This window comes from Phoenix dactylifera, chromosome 6, assembly GCF_051530095.1.
Source record: "Phoenix dactylifera cultivar Ajwa chromosome 6, Ajwa_hap1_PhDact_Kaust_v1.1, whole genome shotgun sequence".
Taxonomy (NCBI): Eukaryota; Viridiplantae; Streptophyta; class Magnoliopsida; order Arecales; family Arecaceae; genus Phoenix; species Phoenix dactylifera.
In genome coordinates, this window is record NC_143195.1 from 37,660,191 (window position 1) to 37,675,272 (window position 15,082).

The 15,082-nt window shown below is 39.0% G+C and overlaps 1 protein-coding gene across 1 annotated transcript; it reads right to left on the reverse strand.

The window, feature by feature from the left end:
- Positions 1-683: 683 nt before the first annotated feature.
- Positions 684-11,714, reverse strand: LOC103703909 (E3 ubiquitin-protein ligase PRT1). Its single transcript, XM_008786960.6, has 8 exons — positions 11,560-11,714; positions 8,933-8,961; positions 8,655-8,834; positions 5,695-5,766; positions 5,413-5,592; positions 5,106-5,306; positions 1,682-1,800; positions 684-1,278 (listed from the first exon to the last, which is right to left on the reverse strand). The coding sequence occupies exons 1-8, from the start codon at positions 11,676-11,678 to the stop codon at positions 967-969; spliced, it is 1,212 nt and encodes a 403-aa protein (XP_008785182.4). The 5' UTR covers positions 11,679-11,714; the 3' UTR covers positions 684-966.
- Positions 11,715-15,082: the final 3,368 nt, after the last annotated feature.

Here is a 15,082-nt window from a genome sequence, read left to right on the forward strand (position 1 = left end):
CTATAGGACATCAATGGATTGTCCATCACCGGCCGCCCACCTGACCACCGGTAGCACTGACGGGGCGTGAGAATAGACCTCCCTCCAAATAAAAGAGCAATGGCGTCCACGGAAATCCGCCGTCGTCATGTGTGCTCCATACTTGGCCCTCAATAAGGCACTCCACATGTTGTCCGACTCCATGACAAACCTAGTGGTGCGTCTCGCAGCTAGTACCTCCCACCTCGCCATCAGAGACTGAACCCCCAATCCGCCGTCTATCACATGTATGTAGTTTTCATGGCAGAACTTTACCTCTTTTATCATGGTAATGCCTTTTTCTTTTTTTTCCTTTTTTTTAATTCTACTTGCATTTAAGCTGATACAAGTCGGGCATAAAGTTGCAGATTATATGAGAGAAAAAGAAACATGCAATCCTGTTAATAAAGTTTAGGGGTAGAGATGTTTTCTGATAAAAATATGGAGCTGCATTTTTCATGGCATGAAGAAAGACTCCATGATACATAGTGGATGAGGGACAATGGGGTGCAACAAAAATTTACAAATCACAATAACGGAAAAGAATGATCCACATTGATCATATTATTGCAGTAGCTGTTTCAAGTTTTTCATCGGCGAGATTTCAAATTTCCACCATCAAGAAGATTTGAACAAGGCACAGATATTCATCATGATACTGAAAGTAGCAGGAAATAAAAAATTTGTTTGGTAATGTGCAATAATTATTTGACAATGAAAAAGTAAATGTGTATTTGAATAATCAAACAACTGAAATCAATGTCATCATTTTCCGACAGAAACAACTGAAGCTAAAATTAATAAAGCAACAGAAAAATGATTAACAACTCCAATGCTGATGCCAGGCAATCCTTGTTATTTCTTTACAACCTGATCGTGGCTTCTGGTCCTAATTATACTTGGTGAACATGATATATAACTTTCTCATGCTGAAAATTGACTTTTCTTCTATAAGATTTGATCCTCATTCAGATTTCCTTCTGGTACATGATCATGATCTTCATGGTCTTGTTGATCATCATCAGGGAGATCAGCTTCGGCAACATCTTGTTGAGGGTCCTCCTCTGGCATGGCCCTGAACAACAATATCTTATATAGCAACAGTGTGTCATCAAGTTCGAACTTGTGGTCAGGTGTGTGCTGCTGATTGAATCTGCCAGGGAGTTTAGAGCTAGTATTATAGCATGCTTCACACAGGTCAAAGCCAATTGTCTCTCTGCAGTCTTGACATTTGTACCTCTTTCCAATTATGGGATACATCTGAAAATGAAATAATAGTTAAAAATTGCTGTTCAACTCCTTCATGAAAGAACCAAGCAATTAGTTGCGCAATGATGCAGGGAGGAAACATTTGACCATATCTCTAAAGTAGCTTTGCTCCAGTTATTTTTTAAAAGAACTTACAATTTTCTCAAAAAAAAGTTTATCACTTCTAATAATGGTAGAATGTAGAGCCTGCAGAATAGTTTGTAACTTTCCTAGAGCAGAATAAAAAGTGCAGGCTCATCAGAAGAGCAGTGTTAGTTAACAAGACACGAATCAGAAGCTTTATTTCCCTTTAAATTATAAATGTCACCAGAAGTTTGCTTTTGTACTATGAAATTCAAGTGGCTAAAATTAAAAATTAAAATTCGCAACAAGGTTGTAGCATCAATAAACATACCCCACATGAATCACAGCCAACTCCAACATGGACACTTGACAAGTCTTCAGGTAGGCATAGGTGATCGTCTGGGACATTACAAGATGATTTGGAACTTTGCTTCTCTGTATGCAAAACACCTACAAAGAATGCATACCACTCACTGTTAATTATTCATAACAGAGACCACCGATATCACATTCCCCCTGCTCATATATAAAATCATCCACAGATATGGTGCACGCATGTTGATATGTCAAAAAAGAAAAGAAAAGAAAAGAAAGTGATGGAAGACAAATTCAACCAGACAGAGTAAATGCCACAATTCTTGCAACCATAAGAAAACTTAAAAAAAAAAAAACTTCAACTTTGATTCCAATGATCATTACCACAGTTACACAATTGGAAATATTAAAAAGAATAGAGCTAATGTCTTGACCGTTACAGTAATAAATAGAGAAAGACACTAGTGGATTTTGCTCATCAAGCAGAGGTATTCAGAAGGTTATGCATACAAATAACTGATATTAAGATGGTAAGAGTATTCTGAAACAGATAGGCTATTTTTTCACTTTGCTGACAGAGGCAATTACGGAAACCAAATGATCTAAAAAATTGAAAACCCACAAATAATAGTAGAATAACAATGATCCATGCATTTCAAAATTCAAAGTCGAGCATTTGGACAGTGTTTCAGTAGGTATTTGAAGACTAGAAATTTTCCAACTGACCCATCCCTATTCACGTGCTACTTTATTTCATGCAACTCTTGTTTTCTGAGAAATAATTGAGGGCATTTGAGCGTCCCACTAGAAAGCCAGCTATCAGTGGTGTAAAATGGGCTGGGCTGAGGACTGTAGTCCAGATATTTAATCTTTACAAGCTGGACCTCAAGCTTAGCTTATTCAAAAATGTGGAAATGCTAGACTTGGAAACTAGCTCATGGCCATCCTACTGTTAAAACTTCCTTTTCAAGGTTCTCACTCAGTCATGGGCCCCACATCTCACTTATAAGCTATGCTACCTCCATCCTTCTACTTGGCTAAGGTACATTGTTCGACTAATGCCCACAACCTCCTCTGGGGACTGCCTATTGGAAAAATCTCTTGCATTCTTCTAAATGAAAGGGTTGATTCATGTTCTTCTACTTGGCTAAGGTACCATTGTTGGATCATGCCAACCACCTCCTCTTGGTCAAATCTCTTGCATTCTTCTAAATGAAGGTGTTGATTCATAAAAAGGAGTCTCTGGTTCTTAGATGCCAAATCTCAAAGAATTTCAGCACCTTGTTATGTTCTTCTGCTACTTTTAACCCACTAAATTACTAAAGGCATTTCAAGGGATGCTAAGAACATGATCTTCTGCATTGGTGGTCTTGATTATTTTTCATTTTGATGGATCAAATTAATGAACTACTGAACTAGATGATATCAAGAGAGGCCTCAAATGCCAGAACACATATAACACATACCTTCAATCAAGTGGAAGAACCCTGCAGAATTAGATGCGCACTTAATTCTTAAAAGGAAAAAAAAGACTAATAGAGGAACATAAATACATAAAGTGACCAAAAGGAAGGAGCAAGTGAAAGACAAAGATGAACAACCAATCAATGAAAGAATAACAAGGGGAAATGGTTTAGTTGATTTAGTCACATAACTCTTATTTATTCAATAAATAGTAGGGTCAATGCCCAAATGGCCAAAATACTCTCACAAGGTTGATTGAGCACAATAAATTGGTATAGTACATATCAATAGGTTCAAAATCCACACATCGACAACAATTATAGAATTCCCAATGAATATAATCTCAATAGCTAATGCAAGACAGTCTAGGATTTTCGCAACCATCCTTCAAGATGAAGCTTGCATATGGAAATCTCAGACTTGGAAGAACATGCAAAAATTTGTGCTGCAAAACTTCTTATAATCATATTAGCTCACTGATGCTTTAAATTGGACAAATTTGCCAAATGTTTGTTAATATTCAATCTTCTCACAGATGAAGCAAAAATCAGCATAACATTTTCGTTCTTTTCAATGGATAACAAATTCCTAATTATACATACTGCTGCCAAGCTCAGTTGTCACAGTATAACTTTAGTGACCTTTCAACTACAACGTACTTTTGCTAAATGAGATTTCAACCGCAGGAATTTACATAATATGTGAGCCATTACTTGATACTTCCGCACTGAACACTGACACAACGCTATGACATGTACTCTTCCCCATGATTCAGTTTCCTAGGAGAATGTGCAATAGCACATGGTTGATAGGCAGCAACTAGGTCAGTAAAACAGTGATTGAACCCAGACCTGAATCATTTTGACCCAGTTGAACCTGATTTTTCAAATTGGTGGATCAGGACCAGCGCTAACAATCATCCCAGATTAATCAGGGTTAGGTCCAAACCACATCTTTTTTCTACCTGACCTGGCCCAACCTGACTAATGCATCATATGTATATAGAGCTGATCTGACACTAGCTGACCCAACCCAACCTGTGTATTTAGTAAAATGTAACCTTAGAAATATAATAGGCATAGGAATTGTTGCATTCCCAATCCCATGAACTCCTCTCCAGCTCTCTCCCTCTTCCCTTCCTCTCCCCATTCTCCTCAACCATCCCTGCATCCCCACCCACAGCCGCACCTAAAGCAAACTATTCGCTGCCTCCATCTTTCTCCACCAATCTAACAATAGTGTTGTTGCCTGAGGAGCAAGGAGAGTGGTCTTTAGTTGGTTCCTTTGTTGACACACCTCATAATTTTGGTTTCCATGAACTACTGTTCTAAGTATTTTCAACATACCCTTCTCTGTGAGCACTCATGATACATAAATTGCGCTCATGCATGACCTAGGACTGTTGTTTCCCATCTAGTTTAGAACAGTATTTCCTTTATTGTGTTCTTTTATTGGTGCTTTCCTATATTTTGCTAAAGTTAACTTAAAATCAATGTTTTACACTATAATGCTCTCTAAACTTGATACAAGATAGTTAAGAAATGCTACGACACATCAATTATACTTGAACGATGACTAGTTGTTCTTGTTTTTTTACCTTTCTCTTGTTTACTTTTTTGCCTATTTCATTCTTTTTTAATTTTTGAACTTCTGAGCTATGGGTTGAAATTAAGTTCAAAAGCAGAACTCATGAAATTGTCAAAACATTTTATTTTTGGACTGGAACTCAAATCACATTCAAATTTTCAAAACTTTGTCTATACTTTTATTGACACAAGCAAACCTAATTCATGGCTGTTTTGCTTGACAAATTAGTTCATGGCAAGCAAGAGCTTATGCAAGTGCTGTAGAAGTAGTGAGACCAGTCCATAATTTAGTATATCAAATGCTGTCATGCTGATCTGTGACCAAAATTTAAAGCAGATATCATGCAAGCTATATAAACAGCAATTTGAAATATAGTGATGGAGAATTACTAGATGATGGATCCCCATGTCTATGTTCAACTTTTAGCAGTACGCTTTCTCTTCTCATTGCATACTCTCTAGGAAATTGTTCTTCCAAGAAATGATCCAGATCCAAGCAAATATTTGGAAATTCTCCAGGATGCAGACTTTGACACACTTGACATTTAAGAGGATCGCCAACTACGCTAGACAGGCAAGATTCGCAAAATACTGTATCGTAAGAAAAAGGAAACAAGAGTTAGATTTCTTTTTAAATTCAATCAAGTGGCCAAATTAACAGAAATCCATCATGCCTAATTACAGCTCCAGAACTCACCATGCCCACAATTGAGAACAACAGGTTGATACAGCAGTTCCTTGCAAAGAGAACATAGTACGTCGTTCATGGAAATTTGTTTGCAAATTCCATTCTCAAGTCTATTTTCTGGAAAAGTAAGTTCTTTTGAAGCTTCACTTTTGTTGGCTTTAAGACTGTCATTATTTTTTAAAATCTCGCCTAAGGTACCAGAGTTATTACAGTCAGTACAAGTCATGCTATACTGGCACATGAAATCAAATGACTGAAGAAAATGCCACAAAGCTGAGATTCTATTCTTACCAGAATGAACCCTCTCAGAGATTAAGTGATCTACAAACTGAGGTGAGTATATGTCCATACGTTCTTCTTCCTCTAAAACATACCATTACGGAAGGTTAGTCCATGTAAACGATATAGCTAGATGCATTAGTAAAATTGCATTAAGAAAAATCAAAGTGAAAGCAATCATGGTGTTAAAGCAAGGGCTGCAAATTTCAAGGGTAGAAAAATCTATTATGATGGAGATGACAGATTGTCTCATGATGCATCGGAGGGCCATGGGACTTAGGATTTGCCTAGATTTAATTTTAGTTAGATTGTTGTTTCTTCTTTTTATTTGTTTTTACTTTTAGTGGGTTATCTTGGAACAGAGGGCTGAGATTAACAGATCTTAGATCTTATTTGATGTCTTGATGGGCCCAATTACAGTACTGAATATTGTTCATGGTACTGTTCATGCTACAATAAACATGAACAGTAACTGATGCTTTGTGAAGGGTACTTTAGGGAGTATGAAGTGTAGTTAGGTTTTCTTTCTATTTAAATAGAGAGTTGTGTTCATAATCAAGTTTTATGCAGAAGATGAATGGAATATCAGTTTTCTTTTCTCTCTCCTATGGTTGATGCTGCAGAACAAGCGCAAGCCTTGCAACCTTTGGTGTGATTCCTAGGCCTCTGGAGTGAGTTTGGTTCCATCCTTTTCTTTGTCTTCGAATCATTCTTGTGTTTTTTATGTGTCTTCTTATTTTTTTCTTTATTTTTCTACAAATACTTCGGTTTCTATTACAAATATTGATTCTCGAACATTTTTCTTTGATTCCTAACTAGCATTCCATTAAACCTAAACCCCTGCTGCAGAATTGAGGTGTTCAGCAGCTCCTTTCGACATTTTATTCCTTTGAATTTAGATCATAGTTCACCAGTTGATCCCCAGTTTCATGCTATTTAGAATTATTATGACATTCATTATCAATTTTGAGCTGAAATTCCAACACCATAGTTAAGATTTATTTAAAACTAAGGTCTAAGCTTGAAATTCCAGAAACCTTTTATAGTAGTCTTCCTGTCTTAAACCATAACAGATCCTCTACCATAGACTGTCCTACATCACTTTATCACCGGACTACCGTAAAAGACTAATTAACATGGACAAAAATCAAATGCAATAACTCGGAAGAAATGACAGGCTCATAAAAGACACCTGAAAAAGGCATCAAGACTAAGAGGAATAAATCTTACATAGTGTTGTAGTCTTGAAGCTTCAGGTTGCATCTCATTAATATTTGCATGGTAGACTCACCAGTTAGGTTATCATACCCCTCGTACATTTGTACATGTGGGGGCTGATTCCCTAATGGACAGGCATGCTTTATATTCATTTTATCTCTCAAGTTGTTATGGTCTCAAAGCCCATCCAGAGTGGCCTCTGAAAGCATCAAGATGGCATATTGTATGATTGGCAAAAAAATTTATGTTGTTCAATAATTAAACTGGCAGAGACCTGACCATTATCTTTTTTCCCATGTCCATGCTGGAAATTTTGTACCAAAGGTTATGGGAGATTGCTCTGGCTCTGGACTTGGGTGAGCTTCCCTAGAGCTCCAGCAGATTGGAATCGAATTATACGAGTTTTCAAGATCTTCGCAGCAAAATTAGACCGGTGCTTTTTCATTATCTGTTCAGGGAACAATGGAGGAAATGTTTATAACTAGAGTCTCTTTTAATCCAATTTTGTCACCAATTGGACAAAGGACATCCCTAGGCAAAGTTGCTTTACAATTTCTAGACCAGGCTACAAAGGACATACCTCACAGTTTTAAGTTCAAAATCTCATGAGTTTAGTAACAAACATGTAAAGTCGGGACAAGAACAGGATTTTATATGTACACTGCAGTTTTTCTCAAAAACTGATATTCACATATTCTGTGCATAAAATGGTCTACATTCTATCTGATCTATGTACGCATTAGGCACATGCAAAAGCATGTGATGCTGCAAAGAGGAGTATGAACTATGAACAGTTTAGGTTAGCATATGTACAGATATCATGACGGTCCATTGGTTGATAGTAATATATTACCTTTATGACTGTTTTATATCAACAGTATTTGGAGAGTAACTAAGATCCTTCCATGCATTTTCGGATTCTAGAGGTGCATTTTCCCAAATGGAAGTGCATTAAGAGTGGAAGTAGATGGTTCAGAAGTTAAATAGGAAACTATAAGTACTTAAGTTTGAGTCAAATATTAGTGCATATGTGCTTATACATTTTATATTGGATGTACCATTCTCTGTTTCAAGATAATTTGTAGTTCATAAATCAGTGCAGTGTAGCATCTCCAACTTCCAGTTTTGACATGTTCATATTCTCTGATTCAAGATAATTTTGGAGTTCACAAGTTAGTCCATGTAGCATCTCCCACTTCCATTCTTGGCATTGCTCCCAAAAGCTAAATTTTGAATCAAGCAGCCATGTCTGATTTGATAAAAGAGTAGCAAGGGTGCCCAACATAAGTTAAAAACAACAATAATGATGAATGTTTGATTCTGGTATTTCATATACTTAGTTTTGTCTGCAATGTATTTTCAGACAGCAATCACTCCTTTAGTTTAGATCCATGCTTCTTGGTAACATAAAAAAGAATAACAGTAGTAGGCAAATTGTAAGTATTTACACAACACTATAGCCTTTGTCTAGCAAAGAACAGAGCAGCGAGAATGAGATAATAAATATATACCACTAGACTAGGAGAGATAAACACTTATCTGGAATAGGTTAACTTTTGCATTTGTGTGAGAATGTAAATATATACCACTAGTTCCATTTGAAAGTAAAATAATAAAATAATGTGAAATACCACTGAATATGCACACATATGTGTGTGTGCATGCACGCATGCAAACATGTGTGTATATACATGCATATATATGATACACATAATATATATATAATATGAATTATAATCATGACAGAAACTCACCTAGCACTTCCTTTTCCCTTCTTTTATAGGCCGCAGGTTCAAGTTTTAGGAGCAAGAAGTGGAGTAATTGGCAGATACTAGGAAAGTGCTTATACGGTTGCCTACATAGAGCACAATATGATGCTCGCGAGCCGTGCATAGCTTTATGCACACACCAAAAGCAAGAAATATGACCACAAGCTGCAATTGGAGAAGAACATTAGGATAATGACAGCGATGATGATGATAACAATAGTAATGGAACTAAAAATTTTATAATTATATTGATGCATTCTTACCAAGAACAATGGGTTTGTAGAGGAGATCCCTACAACAACCAAACAAATCAAAATTAGATGAATAGCAGATCAAACAGAGAAAAGCATTGTTGGATAGGGAGGAGGAAAGGGTAAAATGCCATTAATAGATGAAAAACAAAATTTAGTGTTTCCTTGAAGAAAATAAGCAGGAAGAAAGATACTCAAAGACAGACTATGTATGACTTCCACTAAACCACAGAATACAAAGTTAAGAAATGAATCTTCTCATGACTTAATGTACTGCCTGAGTTGTCATAATTGATGTTTCACTAAGAAGTCCAAAGACCACCAACACCAATTTTTCCTCACACTGTCATTGGCCACCATGTTTGCCATTTAAACCAACAACCAACCCCAACCATCCTCCCAACTCTACTTTCTTCTTCACACTTCTTTTTCACCTTTCTCCACGTATTCTGAATCAACTTGTCTGGTTTTCTTTATGTAAGTCCCATCCTCTTCAATCTCCATTCCTCTCCCATGATTTAATTTTCTCTCAAGAGCTGTTTGGAGACTTGTAGTTGAAGTTGTGCTACAACTCAAGTGACATTGCAACTTAAATAACGATAGTTGACATACAATGAAGTTGGAGAAGAGTTTGGGGAAAAGAGAGGCCTCTTTGATAGACATTTTATCGAGCATCTTGTGAATGGGATGCAGGTCGGAGTACTCGTACATGGAGATAAGGTTGCCCTGTAAGAAGAGATCAACATCAAAGCCACCGGTGATAAGGGCTTGGGCATGGACCTAGATGCCCGTGAGGAGGGAGTGGGCGACATTGCAAGCCTTTAGGGGTGGGGGGCAGAGATGGTGAAGGAGGATGGCTGAGGGGGTGGGCGCGGAGGAGGAGGAGGAGGAGATAGAGTGGAGGAAGGTGGTGCGGTGAAGTTTGAAGCAGAAGAGGCGGTTGTGTGCCTCCTGGAGGTGATGGGGATCAACTGCAGTATTAAGGGCACCGACGAGGAGAGACTTGAGAGTGAGGCAGGGGAGGAGAGGGGAAGGGAAGGAGGAGAACGAGAAGAGGCTTGTTGTGGTGATGTTTAAGGAGGAGGAAGTGGCCATGGGCCTCCCTGTGGTGGCCATGCCGGCAGCAACACCGGGTAGCAGCCAAGAGTGACTCGAGAGCGAGGTAGGGAGGAGATGGGAAGGGAAGGAGGAGGATGAAAGAATTTTTAAAAAAATTAAGATACCTCCTCGAGCGGATGCGACTTGTCCCGCAACCATTTTGACTACAAATCTACCTATTGCAAGATAGCCCTAAGTTGCAGCCCAATGAACTCAAATTATAGTGTAATTTGAGCTACAAGATCCAAATAAGTGGGCTAGCCTGCACCTGTAACTTGAGTTGCCTGTAGCTCCACTTGCAGGACTCCAAACAACCCCTCAGCTTTTCTTAAATACTTCTAACCATCTAGTGCCTAGCCTACACATTGCAGGGATATTCCTTCATGATCAAAGTTTTGCATATGCAAAACTTGAGTGGTCATGAAAGATTTGTTTTGAAACATGCACAAGAATGCCTGCACTTGAATCCTATATGTAGTTGGATCATTCGGATCTACCTGCCTATGAATACAACAATCTCTAGGAAACATATTTTGCCTATAATACTTAATACGGAACCTCAAAAGCAATTTGCAACAAACTTACAAATCTGGAAAATTCCTCTCCAGCATTTAAAGAAAAAGAATCCTGCCCTCCACCATCCACAAGCCTACTTCAACAAATCATTAGGGTCCTCTTCCTTTAAGAATTTGATTCCACAAATACCATCTGTAAGTCTATTGCTAGGAATCCTTAACAATCCTATCTCGATCTCCTATTATCAAAACAGCAAAATAATGCATGGTTGCAACCTGCCATGCTAGCCAGCAAATCTTTTGGTTCAGTTAAGTAGTTATCACTGTATGAAATTATAATTTGTAAAACTTTAAATTTGTTGTTCCATAACATTCCGCTCTTTTAAATATTAAGACATGGGACGGGACCATAATAATACAATCATCTACACAATATCACCAAATTATGATATACCGACACAAGGTGCGGCATCGCCCAGCTAAGATGTAGACAAGCCTCCAAAATATTTGCAGCTTCATGGTCACGGACTTGAATCTAGCTTACTCGGGGGAAAAAGGTACCGAATGGATCTCCTTTAGCACTTTGCAGTGGCGCCAATTCATTACAAGGCCACCAGCAATCTAAGTGTATTGTGATCTAATGACCTCGCGGTCCCAGACAACTCTTTATCGAGAATTTAGCAATAAAAGAATTAACCCGGCCCAAGAATCAAGAAATTGAGGATGTTAACGCGCTTCATCTCGGGAGAGCACAAGGGGTTTGGAATTTCCTTCGTCCAAGCACCTTCCCGATCCATCACACGGAAAGTGATCTACCACGGCAATATTCAATTCTTAGGACACGATTTTAAAGATAAAATCCAAAACCCACGCTGTTGTCATGGTACAAACATTGATTCGGCACAAGATTCGACCCAAAACGCACCAAATTTGAAAGGGCTAAAAAGATGATTCGAGAAGGAATAGGAGAAAAGGGAGATGACATTGGGGCATCGGAAGCGGAGGAGGAGGAGGACGGAAACTTACAGGCAGACGCAGCACTGAAAGAAGGAGTTGGAGAAGTCCTCGATGAGGGTTCCATCTCCTGACGAGCTCGCGGAGGGAGAAGAGGAGTTCATGGCTTCTTCTGCCTCGGCGCCAGCCATTCTTCTTGGATGAACGCCGAGGAGGAGGGCCGACCAAACCTTATATGATTACGCAAAGAATAATAAAAATAAAAAGAAAGGAATGGAGCACGTGCTGTGAGGGCCTGGTCCAATTGACCGGCCCGCTCATTTCGATTGACTTGTGGGCCGGCCCGAAGTGGCCCGCCCAATCATCCGCATGCACCGCATGACAAATCGGGAGATGACTCCGGTGGAAAGTCTCCTCCTTCTCTAATTCCGATCCCGATCACGATCAGAACAGTGGCGTTTCAAGCCAATCCGAACATCAAAAAGTTCAGAATTTTGCCTATTTAAGATTCCTCATCGTAGGTCTAGATTTCTCGTCATTGATTTCAAGCTTCCTTCTCAAGATCTTCCTCCGTCTTCTGCCGAGCCTAGCCGAACCGAGTCTTCCATCTCCTCCTCTTTCTTCCTTATGTTTTGGGCCTTCGTTCTCTTAGATTAGAGCCGGCAATTGCCAGAACTTTATCCGAAATGGAGCACCCTTTTTTTGGTCTTCTTCTACGTGATTAGCCATTGCGAGCCGCCGGGTTTGGCTGGGGTTGCAACTACCTGAGGCTACCATCTGGTGGGCAGCTGGCTGGTACCTGTTCCAACAAAGGGAAAGGAAGAAGGATTCTTCTCTCTTCTCTATTTTTTTCTCTTTCTCTCTCCTCTCTCTACTTTTTCTCTCCGGAAGATCTATAGAACTCAATATCAAATTCTGTCAATCCGATCTACGAACTCGAATTGGCCCCTGCAAAGGGCCCTGTTCTGCCATGGTGCCTGGGTTGCCTATTGAACCAATCAACCTAGTCCTATTGAATGTCCCTGAAACTCTCCATTGATGAACCATGTTGATTGATCTTAACTTTAATTGAGTCCGATTCATTGAGCCAATCATCTAAACCTAACCTACACGAAACCACTGTATGCTCAGTCTAAATCTTCTCAAAATATTTTATTAAAGTTATAATTAAAAATTAATTTTACTAATAATATTTTAAATAGGTTTAGATGAGTTACGTAGCGAAGTATGACAGTCTAAAATAAAAGAGACAAGTAGATCTTGCATTTCTTATTGTTTTTCAATTTATCATATTTTTCTTGCACAAGATTCTCTTATGGAAATATCATGTTTTTCTTAAAATTTTGAATCAGCATATGTGCTATGAAAAACATGCTTTATTATAAAAAAATGGTTTTATGAATATTTTAATAAAGTAGCTTTGTTATAAAATATAAATTTAATTACGCTATTAGTATTTTTCATCTATTTATGTGTACATTTTAAGAAAAAGATATAAGTATTTGAAAAGCTCTCAGATAGCTACGTACGACTCTCGCCAGCGGGTATAATAGTTAACGTACGGCTCGCCAGCGGGTATAATAGATAGCATATGCCCACACCAGTAGGTATAATAGTTGGCATACGACCTTCGCCAGTAGGTATAATAATTGGCAGACTGTGATATGCAGTCAATTATGGTCATACCATAAGTATAAAATGACCATAGTACGAATATCTATAAACAATATTTTGATCCATAATAGGGTTAAATGTCATGAAAAATGATTTACAAATTTATTTGCAATATAACTTGGAACTATATTTATAAAATATGGATAATTTGTTATGCTTTAGAATATAAAGAAAAGTAGGAAAGAGTTTGAGAAGGAAGAAGATGTGGGTGAAAGATGAAAGACAATGGAAAAGTAGCTAAAAAGGAGCAGCCAGGAGACTCCTACTACTGCTACTACTACATCTTGGGAGGGTTTAAGTCTTCCACTATTGCGAGTTTTAGAAGGATAGATACGCACAATTTTATCCTATATGAAGAAATCCTGCTTCTTTATTTGAGATCTATGGCTTTCAAATCACAATAAGGCAATCTTAGCGTCGTGCTAAGACTCACCCTAAATTATGATTCTCTGATTGTTTATACCGGTTTTTTTCATGTGCTCTACATGGGACCCGGATGAGAGAAAAGACATGAGGAAAAAACCTTGTCTGTCTTCGAGGGTAGATAAAAAAAAAAGTGGAGCAGAGATGCATAGGCCCCAATGGATTTGCATTATATATAAGAAAAAAAAAGGCAATGCTACAGATATAAGACAAGCATGTATTTTTTACATACTAAAGCTTTTTACTTTATTGCACGAGTCATATAAAAATAATCTTGATATGTGGGTCTCATGTCTACTTCAAAAAATGCGGTTTCGATGGTCTGCCGTCCCACTATAAGATGCTCTCGTCCTATTTTATCAGGGTAAACTAAAAGCACCGGCCCGAGTATAAGCAGCTCTTATGGTTCGAGCGCTCCAAACCTTTTATTTTCTAATTTTATTGGATATATTCCTAAAAAATAGGTATAACATATCCGTCTGGGCCAAAAAAAAAGAAAAAAGAAAAAAAAGAAGAAGAAAAAAGAGCAGCAGCTTCACCCTTAGTATAGCATGGCCCAGATTGTGCATTTGAGTAGCCCTTTGTTCCCCAGGAATCTGGAATCCAATGGGTGGTTCTATATACACCCACCCTATTGCTAAGGTCACCCCCCAAAAACCAAAAAAAAAATACCCAAACTAGCCTTTAGTGTAATTACCATATTACCCTTGAAATTTTCTCAGTACACCCCCCCTTCCTCCTCCTCCGTTTCGTTTTGAAAAGAAAAAAAAAAAAACACCCCTCAAACCCCCCTTAAACCCCTCGATCCATTTACATCGTTTAGGCGATCTTTGAAGGAGATTTAAGCCCCATTCGAAGCATGGACAAGCAACTAGTGATTTAGGACGAAGAATCGGCCGCAAAGGTACGTATTCCACCTTGTTTCGAAATTTTTTTTTTTTCACGGTTCGTGCTCCGTTCGGCACTGGATCGCCGAACAAAAGGCTTCTGTTCGGCTGAACAGTGCCGAACAGAAGCCTTCTGTTCGGCAACCCTCAACCGAACTCTTCTGTTCGGCTGCACAGTGCCGAACCGAAGGCTTCTGTCCGGCACTGTGCAGCCGAACAGAAGGGTTCTGTCCGGCTCTGTGCAGCCGAACAGAATGCCGGCGACGAGAGGGAGAAGGGGAAACGGGGGGGTTTTGGGCGTTGGCGAGGTGCTTTGGGAGACGGAGGGGGTTTGGCCGCCGGCGAGGTGCTTGAGGCGAGGTTTTTTGGGCGGAAGGGAGAAGCCGGCGGGTGTTTTGGAGGGGAAGAGCGGGGTGGGGGGGGGGTTTGGGGGGTGTAGAGAGTAATTTAGGTGAGGGGGTGGGGAGGGTGGGGGGTAATTTAGGAATTTTTAATTTTTTAGGGGTGTCCTTAGCAAATGGGGGGGGGGGGGTGTAGAGAGTATTTAATTTTTTTTTAATTTTTGGGGGGTGTCCTGAGCAATAGGGGGGGTGTATATAGAACCACCCGAA